General features: G+C 36.9%; 1 protein-coding gene across 1 annotated transcript in view; it reads right to left on the bottom strand.

Annotated features, from left to right (window-relative positions):
* Positions 1-13,869, bottom strand: part of LOC121734039 (serine/arginine repetitive matrix protein 1) — a 225,029-nt gene that overhangs the window by 30,611 nt on the left and 180,549 nt on the right. Inside the window, exon 3 of the mRNA XM_042124441.1 lies at positions 3,446-3,541. Coding sequence (XP_041980375.1) covers positions 3,446-3,541 — 96 coding nt within the window. The remainder of the gene's footprint in view (positions 1-3,445; positions 3,542-13,869) is intronic.

Raw genomic sequence — 13,869 nt, forward strand, 5'->3', positions numbered from 1 at the left:
CCGGTAAACTCACTCACTCAGCGAAACACAGCGCAAGCGCTGTTTCACGCCGGTTTTCTGTGAGAACGTGGTATTTCTCCGGTCGAGCCGGCCCATTCGTGCCGAAGCATGGCCCTCCCACGTGTAAAGTTTATGTCAAAAAACTTTTATTTTAGCCTTTCCGTAGCTATAACCAGTACTGTAACATTTCCTTACTTAAACCCTTTGGTCCTCGCCCCAGGCCGGGACACAAAAGTCCCGAAATAGCTGAAACGCGCAATAAACTCAGACGTCGCGACGCTGGCCCAAGCCGAGTATTTACAAAAAAAAGCGCGAATATTTTAATAACCCAAATGAGTCAACTGTGCTGAAACATTTCACATCCGTCCCAAGCAGTCTGAGTTATTTTGGGGACTACAAAATACGGTCTCAGTTCTGACGCATGGTGTGTCCCGTTTCCTATTTTTAGGTTATCACCAAATTGAAATGTAACTGTTTCGATATTTTTTGGCTGCGTGGGCAGCATGACTATTTTTGTCGATTTCCTAAACTTTTACAGTTATTGGTTAAATTATGGCTTCTATTTTAGAAAGATTTATATTCGATGCAGGAGAGGATTTTATCGATTTACTTCAGCCTACCAAACTTGTTATTAAAATATCTGGGAAGCCAAACCTTGCTAGAAGCCCTTTGCGTGGATTTGAAAGAGATGAAATCTACTTAGTCTTTACCTCCTAAACTCTAAAGCTTCCCAAAACACGGTATAGGCTACAGCGACATTTCATTTAAAAAACCAGTCAATTATGTTTTACGAGTTTGTACCATTTAATTACATATTACAATATATGAGTACTGAATAGTCCAAAATATAATATTAATTTATATTACGTCATGGCACAGTCCATATTGTTGTTAAAACTCTTTATTCAAAGTGTGCGCCTGGCCTATAATGATTCAGTCATGAGTTATCATCTGCATTTGACTTTGTAATCGATGTCGTAAATCGGCCAAGAAAACAAGTTTAAATTGCATTACAACAGAGTTTTTCAACCTTTTTTATGGTGCAAAATATTTCGCGACCCCACCCTTTGCTTTTTTATCTTGTATGTTTATAAATAATTATACCTTTGGTAAAAATTATTTTACTTGTAATAAATACCATATTAATATTAAATATACATAATATTTTATTTATCTTTGTTATTTTTTAAATGAAATAGTTTTCTCGTTCCGTGCCCAGAGGTTGAAAAGCACTGCATTACAATGTTATCTTATCATTGCCAAGTGATTGCTACTACGGTAGGCGTTAAGTTACAACATGATCGATTCTGCTAAATGATCTCTCAGTGATATAGTTTCGATATGGCTTTGATGCAGTCTCGATATAACTGAGGCTCACGTTGGGTCATGATGGTTAATCATGACTGATATCATTATATCAGCAACTATCTACACTCTATCGCAAAAAATATGTTGTCCTCAGGCGTGATGGATGAAGTAAGAAAAGCGACACAAAAAGGATATGGGTGAAAATCCCATAAACTCAAAACTCAAATTTTTTATGACAGAATAAATTTTTGCAAATATTTTCTGAAAGTCTACATGATGCCTACCACAGGTTCAGGAACTAACCCAGCGAGAAGAACCGGCGTAAGAATAAGCATAGACGACTTAATTGTAATACGATATAATTATTATTGCAATGTTTTCACCCTCGAGACAGCACCAGCATAGACAGTAAACAAAAAGTTTTGTTCGACGTTTCACAGCGTCTGTCAATATACTGATATTACGTGTGCAACATGTTATTTGGACCTGTATGTACTAGTAGCGCCCTCTGCTCCTTTGCGTAATATTCGTAAGAGAATCGGGGCTCACAATAACGCTTGTAACTGTTAAGTGATACAAAATGATGTGTATTAGGGTTGGTTCAGATAATCACGATTGTTCAGCACTTTTGCTCTCGTAAACAATTCATGGGTAGTAAGATATTATGACGGTTTTCAGCTTGTTATTATATGAGTTATTGGTTATGGACAGGCAACCTCATTGTTTGTTTCATTATGTAATTTGTAGTTCCCCTAATGTTACGTGGACAGGACTATCCGCTCTTTGTCTCATATTCATGATCAATATGTTACCTTTTGGATGGATAAAATGTATTTTTGGCGCAAAAATGAAGTGATTTGACATGGGAGAGCCATGCTTCGGCACGAATGGGCCGGCACGACCGGAGAAATACCACGGGCTCACAGAAAACCGGCGTGGAGCAGCGCTTGCGCTGTGTTTCGCCGAGTGAGTGAGTTTACCGGAGGCCCAATCCCCTACCCTTTTCCCTTCCCTACCCTCTCCTATTTCCTTCCCTACCCTCCCCTATTCCTTTCCCTGCCCTCCCCTATTACCCTTTTTCCTCCTAAAAGGCCGACAACGCACCTGCAGCTCTTCTGATGCTGCGAGTGTCCGTGGGCGACGGTAGTTGCTTTCCATCAGGTGACCCGTTTACTCGTTTGTCCCTTTATTTCATAATATATTTTTTTCACTTTTGTAAGGGAAAACTCGTGAAGTCGTGGGGCGCTTGCCTATACAAAAGGGAAAAAAAAATTGGTCTTTCAACGCTGCTATCACTTTTGACGTGGGAGAGCCATGCTTCGGCACGAATGGGCCGGCTTGACCGGAGAAATACCACGTCCTCACAGAAAACCGGCGTGAAACAGCGCTTCTGCTGTGTTTCGCCGAGTGAGTGAGTTTACCGGAGGCCCAATCTACCCTTTTCCCTTCCCTACCCTCCCCTATTTCCTTCCGTACCCTCCCCTATTCCCTTCTGTACCCTCCCCTATTCCCTTCCCTACCCTCCCCTATTACCCCTTAAAAGGCCGGCAACGCACCTGCAGCTCTTCTGATGCTGCAAGTGTCCATGGGCGACGGAAGTTGCGTTTGCCCCCTTATTTCATAAAAAAAAAAAAAAAAAACAGTGATCTCTCTACAAATAATATATACACACCCTAAAGTATTATCATTTATCACTTAGTTTTGTTACATCCTGTATATTTATCTGGAAGCTTGAAATATAAAGGGTTAGTTTGCAAACCGTTGATACATGTAGGACTTTCTAATAGTATTTGCTTCAAATTTATTAAAAAACGAGCTTTTGCCCGCGGCTTCGCTCGCGTTAAGAAGTATTATTGTATACAAACTTTCATGCCCTATTTTAACCCCTTGGGGTTGGAATTGATCAAAATCCTTTCTTAGCGGATGCCTACGTTATAACATCTACCTGCATGCCAAATTTCAGTCCGATCCGTCTAGTGGTTTGGGCTGTGCGTTGATAGATCACCATGTACTCCGTGAGTCACCTTTGAGTTTTATATATATTATATAGATTCAGCTTTTTAACCGACTTCCGAAAAACGAGGAGGTTATATATTCGGCTGTGGATATTTTTATTTTTTATTATTTACGAACATACCTTAGGAGCAGAGATCTCATGAAAGGAGCTGGGTCTGGGTGCTGGTCCGGCGGACACACAGTCCACGGGAACACTGTAGTCTGCGCACAGTGCCGCCTGAAACAATATAAAACAAGTAAATACTAAAGTAAGCTCCAAGGCAAGTACTAAAATTGATACATATGTGATGATAGTCTAAGAGCGAGTGTTCGGCAGACTTACTACTTCAACGTAGCATGCTTCATATTAATGCCAGGTGTACTGAATTGAAACGAAATATGAAACGTTTGGAACAGTCAGTGACCAATGCATCAACGGTAATACACTGATACCTGGCATTTTCACGTAAAAGGGGTGACAGACGTGCGAGTAAGTACGCGGACTTATGGCTCGGCGATCTTAATCGCCTATGTGTCAGCAAAGAGCCGCAAGGCGCGAGCCTGGGGGTATGGTAATCCAGTGTCAGCGATTCTCGTGTGTCACCGACGCGAGCCAAGTAAGCTCGCGAACATAAAACCCACGTAAAGCACGTGTTCAAGTTCGTACGTCTATCAGGCCTTTAAGTCTGCCGAATACTTGCTCTCAGTCTATGATCTTTAAAGGCGAGATTGCACTAAGCGACATTACGCTGCAGCAAAGGGACGCGACACTTCACGTTCCACAGCACTGACGGTTCATGTCGCGCAGCTTCGCTGTCGCGTTGTGCAGCTTAGCTGATACAATTTCATGCGAAGAATATTTGACCGTGATGTGTCGCATCGATTCATTCAAGCGTAGTGTTGCTTTGTCTGCACTCTGCAGGTATCACCTCAAATGTAAATGTGTCTGCGACATCCAGACTTTCCATATTTCATAAAAGCTGAAAGTTTTTCTGTATGCGACCCCTTACCTAATAGAGGTGGGAGAGCCATGCTCCGGCACGAATGGGCCGGCTCGACCGGAGAAATACCACGTTCTCACAGAAAATGTGCTTGCGTTGTGTTTCGCCGACTGAGTGAGTTTACCGGAGGCCCAATCCCCTCCCCTATTCCCTTCCCTACCCATGCCCACTCTCCCCTATTACTCTATTCCCTCTTAAAAGGCTGGCAACGCACCTGCAGCTCTTCTGATGCTGCGAGTGTCCATGGGCGACGGAAGTTGCTTTCCATCAGGTGACCCGTTTGCTCGTTTGTCCCCTTATTTCATTAAAAAAAAAACACCTCAAAGTTACTTTAAAGGGTGTCTGGCAGTAGGAAGCAACTGTAAAAATTGATCAGGCAGTAAAAGACAAGATTCCTGCAGCTGCCCCGACGAAAAAAACATAAAATATTGTCGATAGCTCTTATTCTAAACACACACAATCGTGCTCCTTTATTTAATTTCAAACGTCTACACACATTTTCAGTTATCATTCCACTTCAACATTCAGATCAATACTAAATTGAATCGTTCGAATCGTATCGAATCATCAATAACATGCAATAAAACAATGGGATAGAGGCAGGGCCCCGTCCCTTCACAAGAAGTCAAAATTAATTGTTCGCAATTATCTTTTTGTTTTCCACCAAACGCGATTTGAACCATTAATTGCAAATTCGATGTTCTACACAACTTTCCTCTCAGCGTCGATTTACATGATTTAATTAATGTACCGGTCTTGCTTACACAAGTCGCATACTAGAGATAATATTATGTTTTTAAATATTATCAATTGTCCAAAGTGTGTTTGCTTGAGTGTTAATAATGTTAATCACTTAAGGATCAAATTAAATAGTTAATTTTTTACAAATTAGGTATATACTAGACGTTAACATTATACTAGAAACATTTCATATTAATAGAATACTACAGGTGGTACTCAGTACCTAACTAAAATGTATGAGGTCCACCTGATTAGATAGGAAATCATTGTACATTTTCGTGTTAAAAATAACATACCTAATATGTGTTAATTCAGATCTCTGTTGGCAGTTATTATGTGAAGGAGCAACACATGTACTCACAAACTGTCTCTTTAATGATAGTACGACAGTATGATAGAAACAAACTGTACTTACATCTAAACCACAATCTAAAATCCTAAATCATACTTTTCAAATCGTACATAAGTCGTCATCTATATTCCATACTTAATGTCATAAATGTGAAAGTGTGTCTGTCTATCTGTTAGCTCTTCACGCCCCAACCGTTGAACCGATTTCGCTGAAGTTTGGTATAGTTTTTATCCCGGAAAATCTACGGTTGCCGTGCGATAAAATAATTTTGGTGCAAAGGAGTTGCGAGCATCAACTAGTTATGCACTTAATAAAATTTACACAATATTGTGATGTATTTAAGTAAATAAACAATTCCCGTGCGACTTTGTTGTCAGTCCGTGTGTTTTTTTTTTCGGGGAGGGTGGACATGGAGCAAGCAATTAAGCGGATTTTTCTTTTACCTCGTCCGTTAAACATTCTAAATTATTCAGTCTCGTTGGCCGCATCCAAACTTTGTTAGCGTTTATTTAACGTTCTCAATTTATCTTTAAGGCTAGGTTATTCCAAATTCACGTTTCTAGAATGAGTAATTTTTAAAGAAAGCGTTATTAAAAAAAACTGAAAAATATATACATGTATAGATACATCTTTTAACTAGTGACTTTTACGGTTAGAAACACAATACAGATAATTTTACTCGATAAAAAAAATTTCCGAAACAACCTCGATTTTAAAAACATTTTCAGTTTTATAAGACTTACAGGGACTCAATCAAAAAATAATTTGGATAGTTCGATTACTATTAAAATTTTACAGGGAAATGTACGGATACATGTTTAGTTATACTATTTTTTATCTAAGTAAAAAGGTTTTTTCTCTTATTTCGCCCTATCATGGACGCGGCGAGCGTCGTAACCGCCACTGTACAAGGCGCGCTGATATGAATGTTATTTTAATGTCATTTACGTCGATATTCGCACTGACAGACATCGGCCTGCTAATTTAGGAATAACCTCCCCTTAATTCCTTTTGGTATTTGAAGTTTCTGTATCTATAACTATATGTATTTTATATGTGGGAGAGCCATGCTTCGGCACGAATGGGCCGGCTCGACCGGAGAAATACCACGTTCTCACAGAAAACCGGCGTGAAACTTGCGCTGTGTTTCGCCGAGTGAGTGAGTTTACCCGAGGCCCAATTCCCTTCCCTATCCTCCCCTTTTCCCTTCCCTTCCCATCCCTACCCTCCCCTATTATCCTATTCCCTCTTAAAAGGCCAGCAACGCACCTGCAGCTCTTCTGATGCTGCGAGTGTCCATGGGCGACGGAAGTTGCTTTCCATCAGGTTACCCGTTTGCTCGTTTGCCCCCTTATTTCATGGAAAAAAAAATGTCTATAATCACAGATTACTAAATAAGTAGCGCTATAATAATCTACTACATTATTAATAACTATTATTACTTGGATTGTTTTATCAGCAGCTGTCTTTATTTTATTCGTGTCATCAATCATCATAAAGTAGTTTATCGTCAGGAAAGAGTCTTCGTATTAGATATCCAAATTCATCGACACATTTTTAAATAACATTTAATTGTCACAAAAATTATACATCGTTATTATCTTTATACTTTATTTACATTATATAAAGTATAAAAAATCCTTCAAATCATATTATTTTAAGCAATAAAACCTCAACCTTACAGAGCCTATAGGTACGTCGTTTAGAATTCCCGTCATAACATCATTTCTATTTCATTTTTATATGAAACTGGAATATCTGATCCTGTCGATGACCTCATAACGGTCGGCTGCGGATCGCCTCGGGATATAAATATTTTAGACCCACACAACTATTACTAGATTGTAGATTCTAATATTAGTTTATCTAAAAAGCTAAGTATTTATACTTCTACTAGCTGTCCCGGCAGCGTATTTACAAAAACATTAGAGTGAAAGCGCAAACTAGACTGGCTTAGCTTTTGTTTGACAAAAACTTAACGAAACCCTAATCTATTATAGTACTGAAAATGATCGAAATCGCCTAGACTTTGTTAGCTAAATTCTTTCTAACATTGCAACAAAATTTGTTGCTGCAATTGCCATATCGGTATCAAATTGAATAGCATTTAATGCTATTCAATTTGATACCGATATGGTATATAAATCGTCATTGTTAGCTTTAAAAATAGGTGGATAGTTACATGGAAATTATTATTATTTGAATGTTAAAATAATTAAATTACTCGTTTCTATTCTAGATTTGAGTGACAAAAAAAACTAAAATAAATTAACAAACGAACTTTTAATAGGTAACAAACAGGTATCTACACACTACACACTTGTTGAGAGTAGAAATAATAATAAAACTATGATATTTATTCTGGCGTAGGTACCTCTAATATAAAATACAAAACGCAAAGAATATAATAATTTTTATCAAATTTCTGATTAGCTTAGGTAGTATTTTTACAATTTACTGACTGTTACGAACTATGTGTTCGTAACAGTCAGTGTTATTTATTAGTATGGCACATAACATTACACAACAAAACATAAGATGAAAGATAGACAGATATACAGCCTAATCCTAAATAATGTTCAATGAAGTTACTTTAATGTTTTTTAGCACTTGCTTGATTTTTTTCTATAATAATACTTATATTGTGAGGTCTTAAAGCCGACCAATCGCGTTCGCGATAAACAAGTATAATGGTGGTGAGCCCTTACCCGACTAGGTTTTGTTCGTACGTAATGTTTGAAAATATGTCGATAAAAGCTTATGTATTTCAGTGAATATACCGACCAATCGCGATCGCGATAAACAAGTATGGCGGTGAGCCTCCACTCGACTAGGTTTTGTTCGTACGTAATGTTTGATAATTATGTCGACAAAAGCTTATCTATTTCGGTGAATACGTTTATACGTATTATTACAGTACTAGGTTTTGTCCGTGCATTTTCTTTGAAAATATCAAAGCAAAGCTAATCCACTTAAGTCAATTTTTTTGCTGAGATAGAATAGGTATTGTCGAGTAATATGCATATACAAAAGCTCATCTATTAGAGTCTGAAACGTGACTCAAATAGTATAGCCTTTGTAAATACGCGTCCCGGCAAACGTTGCTTTGCCATTTAAATATAAAGTACCTATTTCGCCCTATTTTATTGAAGTGACTAAATAAGTATGTTACCATAGCAACGTCCATCGCTATCCCGTCGCAAAAACAATGGTCGTCGTCAGTCTCGAGTTGTAATAATTTACTATTATTTATTCAACAAATGCACTTATCAATAATAATAAGTACCCAGTAGCCGATTCTCAGTCCCACTGAATATGCATATAAAATTTGGTGAAAATCATTAAATCCGTTTCGGAGGAGTACGCGGCCTAACATTGTGACACGAGAATTTTATATATAAGATACTCAAATTAAGAGGAAAACTTTGTTCGTTTAGAATCTGAAACTACAGTTACTGAATTAATTTTATTAAAATTCGCCACAGACATAAAGAAAGAAATTATCAAAATCTGCTTCGCAGTTTTTGCTTTAAGGAGTAACAAATATCCTATTAGACAATATTGTCTACGGTATAGTTTTGTTTATGCATTCCACAATATTGTCTGGTCCTTCGAGCCGGATCAAAAAGAATGAGATCCTGGTTGATCAAGAAGATAATCAGCCCTTCTCTTTTGTTCCAATGCAATTATTTCGGTATAGTTATTACCCACAGATCTCTCGAGTAACTTAAAACAAACGATTAATCTCACAATCTAAAAACTTGGCTAAGTTTCATCATCTGGAATACTTATCTAGATGAGTTATTTCAGGATTTACAATTTACAGCGGACAAGGATGTTAATAAAATTTCCGTGGCACTGTTAAACAAAACTTTACTACTTTGCCCAGCGGAGTGCGTCAAGATAAAACTGTAAGACCATTTTGTCTTTCGCCTAATCTGTAACTTGATAATACATAATATTATCTTAGTTGCAACTTGCATTACATACTTTTCTTTAATCAAAATATTATATTTAATGATAGATATTTCCACAACTCCACTTAATATACTTCTCCAATCTTAGTCGATTGTGGTATAAATGTAAGAACTAACAAACATACACATTCGCTTAATTATAATTTATAAGTAACAAACTATTGCTTATGGGTTTCTCTAGTTTAAATGACATAATAGACTCTACAAAAATTGTTACATGGTTTGTATTAAATTAACACCGCATTTTTTCAATTACATTGATACAAGAATTTGGTTCATAAAACTACCTAGAACAAAGTCGATATTCCAAAAATTCTGAACAGGCAAGAAGAGATCGATAGGTAATCTGTCGTCTGCATAACTCAATATCAAAACTATGCGCCGTTCATAACGGCTAAGGCTTTGACTATGCCAATATGAACCAGGGCTAGCCATTGCGTAAAATTATCTTAAGATTTTTAGTTTCGATTTAATATGAAAATAGCTACAAAATTACAGCATTAAACTTTGCAAACTTGATACTATGTATTAGAAAATGACTTTGTAACGAAAACGTATCCTACAAAAAAAATTGAGGATGCCTGATTGTTTGTCATATTTCTACCCATTTTTCAGTTATAATAAATAATAATAATAATAAATCCCACACCGGTTTCGGTGACGGTGGCCGGTTTCATTGAATGAAATTGAGGCCAGTTACGCAGGAGTAATTTTATAGTGCCCAAATGTATGCGCAGTACACAAGAGCGCTCTCTATTCCTTTACTCTTATAACCCATTGGGATGGAAGACCGACACGACTGGCGAGAGATCAGGCACAGGACCGACTTTTTACATATCCATCCGACGCATGGATCATCTTACTTGTCAGACAATCAGGTGATCAGCTATCATTGTCCTAACCAAACTTGGAAATCACAAGTTTCCAACGCGGGAATCGCACCCACGACATCCGAGTCAAGAGCCACGCTCATAACCACTGGACCACGGAGGCGTATAATAAATATATAGTATATCAACATTTGAACTAACGCATACTTTTATCCAGATTCTTTGGTGACCAAATGTCCAAAAAATATTTTTTACAGAATATAATATCCAACTATCTTTTCAAGAAAACTTTTATTTGAACCCTAAAGCAACGTCGATAATGCCTTGTCTAAACAAACAATTATTCATTAAGTGTCTATTGTCTATCCCTTAACCCTACGGCGAGCACGGTTCATTATTTACCTCAAAGCTATCGTTGAGCGATTGATAATAACGGCTTTTAGTTGACTGCCGGGTCAACCCTTTGATTTACTACCGTTAAATGGAGCGTGGCGAACGATAGCGTCACGACCTACCGAATATTGTAACTTTTGTCTAGTCAACTTGTTGTGTTTTTCTACACAAAAGCGTAAAGTTTTTCACAAAATAATAAAAGATACAGCTAGGGTAATAAGAAATTAAATCATATTAAGTATGTGTAGAGCCTAGAGTACTTTTAAGTTTCAGTCGCAAGGAAAAGTTTTTTAAGTATATTGTAATACCTCCCTAATCTCAAATCGTACTAAGCTCTAAAATTCTGTTTTTGTTGAGTGTGTGAGTTTGTTGAGATCTTTTACGTATTTAAAAATTGACAAATTGATAAAAAAAACTACAATATTTCACTGGTGGACTATTATTAGCTATATTAAAGCTTAGAGTTTAGGCTGTATATGTTAAAGCAGTACCTCTAAATAGATAGCTCTAAGCCTTAAAGCTACCTATTTAGATGTACTATTATTCCATTATCCAAAACAAGCGTATTTCACCTTAAGTGGACGTAGGCAAATAGACACGGCGTGATGTATAGGGGGTGTAAGTCAAGTTGCACCTGCCCCACTACGCGCGTCTGTCCACAAACGGCCCTTGCAGTTTAGGGTTAAAATTTATGATGTCACATGTAATGTGCTGTTTCTGAATTAAGAATATTATGAATATTTTTATTAACACGTAAATTGTAGAGTTCAACGGTTCATCATATTTTCAGTTACTGTATATTATTGTTATAGGTAGAGAGTTATGAAATGCAGAAACTTTAGATTTTTAGATTTATTTACTTTGAAAGAAGTTAATACACAAATAAGAAAATATACTACCCATCTCGTACTAACCGCTCAAAGAAATTGTCGTATTCCCATGTAAAAAGTTAATATATTGTATTTTATGAATTTGGATGTATGACCGCTACCATAGAGGAATAAGTATAATATGGCTGATCTCTGCTGCTACTAACATTTTGAATGTTTACAATATAAATATCTATTATATTATATATTTACATTATGTAAATTCACCGTCACATTGTCGCACATCACTAAACACGTTAATCCATAACCCCAGGCATTCCACACTTGCCAATACCTAGATAGCTGAAATACTAGACAGACTGAAATTTAATTAACTACAGTCTAAGCCCTAGCGTTCAGGTTAAACAATCGCCCTAACTGTATTAATATCCACTTACAGTTTCCGATATATCGGTACGATCTTAATTGACCGTCTGGCTTGATGGTTGAAGTTTCTATTAGGTTGTGAGTTCGAATCCCGTCAATCTTTATTAACTACATGACGCCCGCAACTCCGTTGCGCCAAAATTCGTTTATCGCGTTGGAACCGTACATTTTTCCGGGATAAAAAGTATCCTATGTCCTTTCCCGGGACTCAAAGTATCCCCATACCAAATTTCAGCAAAATCGGTTCAGCGGTTTGGACGTGAAGAGATAACAGACATACAGACAGACACACTTTCCCATTTATAATATTAGTATGGAAGTATGGATAGCGTTGTTTTAGTGTCAAAAATGCCTTTAAAATTTCTACATACTATAAAGCGTCATCCGAACAGGGTATAATATATTTTGGGTGTTCGGATTATCGTGGCCCTACTGTAGTATGGATTATAATATTATGTAAGTATGGATAAGCTAGAAAATGCGCGCGGCTCTGCCCATGACAACAGTATCAAGGTGTTGCCATACATTTTCCCGTGATAAAAATTATCCTTTGTCCTTTCCCGTTGTCTATCTATTATAACCATCAAAATCAACCCAGTATTGTCGAAGCCTATTCGATGCAAAAAAATCCTCTTTATAATTAGAACAGTTAACTTACGCGCTAGCATGATATAAAATAACAGATAAAATAAAGAAATATTTACAAAATAATTTGAAACATACATTTCCAAGTACCTAGTTCAAGTTACAATGACTTTTTATTTCTAACATCCTTTGAAAAAGATAAAGTTGCAATTTTTTTATATATTTTTAAAATTTTGATCCATTAATCCAATTAATATGATATTCTTTATCTGAAAATACGTTATCATGATTTTGTTTTTGTGTCGTTCCTTTCGATTACTTTTCGCTAAAAAAACTCACTATTGTAGTGTATAACATTTTTAGTCAGCATAATTTTGTTTTGTTGCTTACATGAACAAACAAACTGTTACAGACAGAATTTTTTATGTATCAAATCAATATTCAATACGGATTTTTTATGAAATAAGGGGGCAAACCAGCCAACGGGTCACCTGATGGAAAGCATCTACCATCTCCCACGGACACACGCAACATCAGAAGAGCTGCAGGTGCGTTGCAAGCCGGAATTATAAAACACTCCCATTAACAAGCAAACTGTTAAAATAAGTAATCAGTACTTAGCTTTGATAAATGAAATGTCAAGATTATACGTGGAAAACAACTCGAATATTATCAGCCACGGGTAGAATTATTGATCTAATGATTTATGTTTGTAATTAACTGTTTAGTTTCTTTCGCATGCGAGTTTGCTCATATTTTCATCCCCTTACCCAACCTGGGTTGCACCAACTTACTTTAACTATAACAAAATGTCAAATGGACGGTCAAATCTCTTGTTAAAATCAATAAAGGACGCCATATTTCACGATAACCTTAACCTTAACTATAACAACGACTCTGGTGCAACCCACCCTTAGGGCCTGTTTCACCACGTCCTGATAAAGTACCGAATAGGCTATCCACAACTTTTTTGACAGATCCTCCATACTCTATATGTCAAGTTAAGTGGTGGAGGAAAGGTGAAACAGGCCCTTAGTGTTTCAAATATTATGTGTATGCAGCAAATCATTATAGTCTTGAATTATTTCCGCAACATCTATGATTGCGATCATGTAATGCAGAGTACTAGTTATCCCTGTAAGCATCTAAGCAATAATGAAAGCTAATAGTTACAACGCCTAAAACAAACCCTATTTATAATCATTAATCACTATTTGTATCTGTATCTATACATATTATAAAACAAAGTCGCTTTTTTCCCTCATGTCCCTTTGTTCCCTTTATTCTTTAAAACTACGAAACGGATTTTGATGATTCTTTCAGTGTTAGATAGCCAATTTATCGAGAAAGGCTACAGGCTACATTTTATCACGCTAAGACTAATAGGAGCGAAGAAATAGAGGAAAATGTGGAAAAAACGGGGAAAATTAT

Source organism: Aricia agestis, chromosome 15 (genome assembly GCF_905147365.1).
Source record: "Aricia agestis chromosome 15, ilAriAges1.1, whole genome shotgun sequence".
Classification (NCBI taxonomy): Eukaryota; Metazoa; Arthropoda; class Insecta; order Lepidoptera; family Lycaenidae; genus Aricia; species Aricia agestis.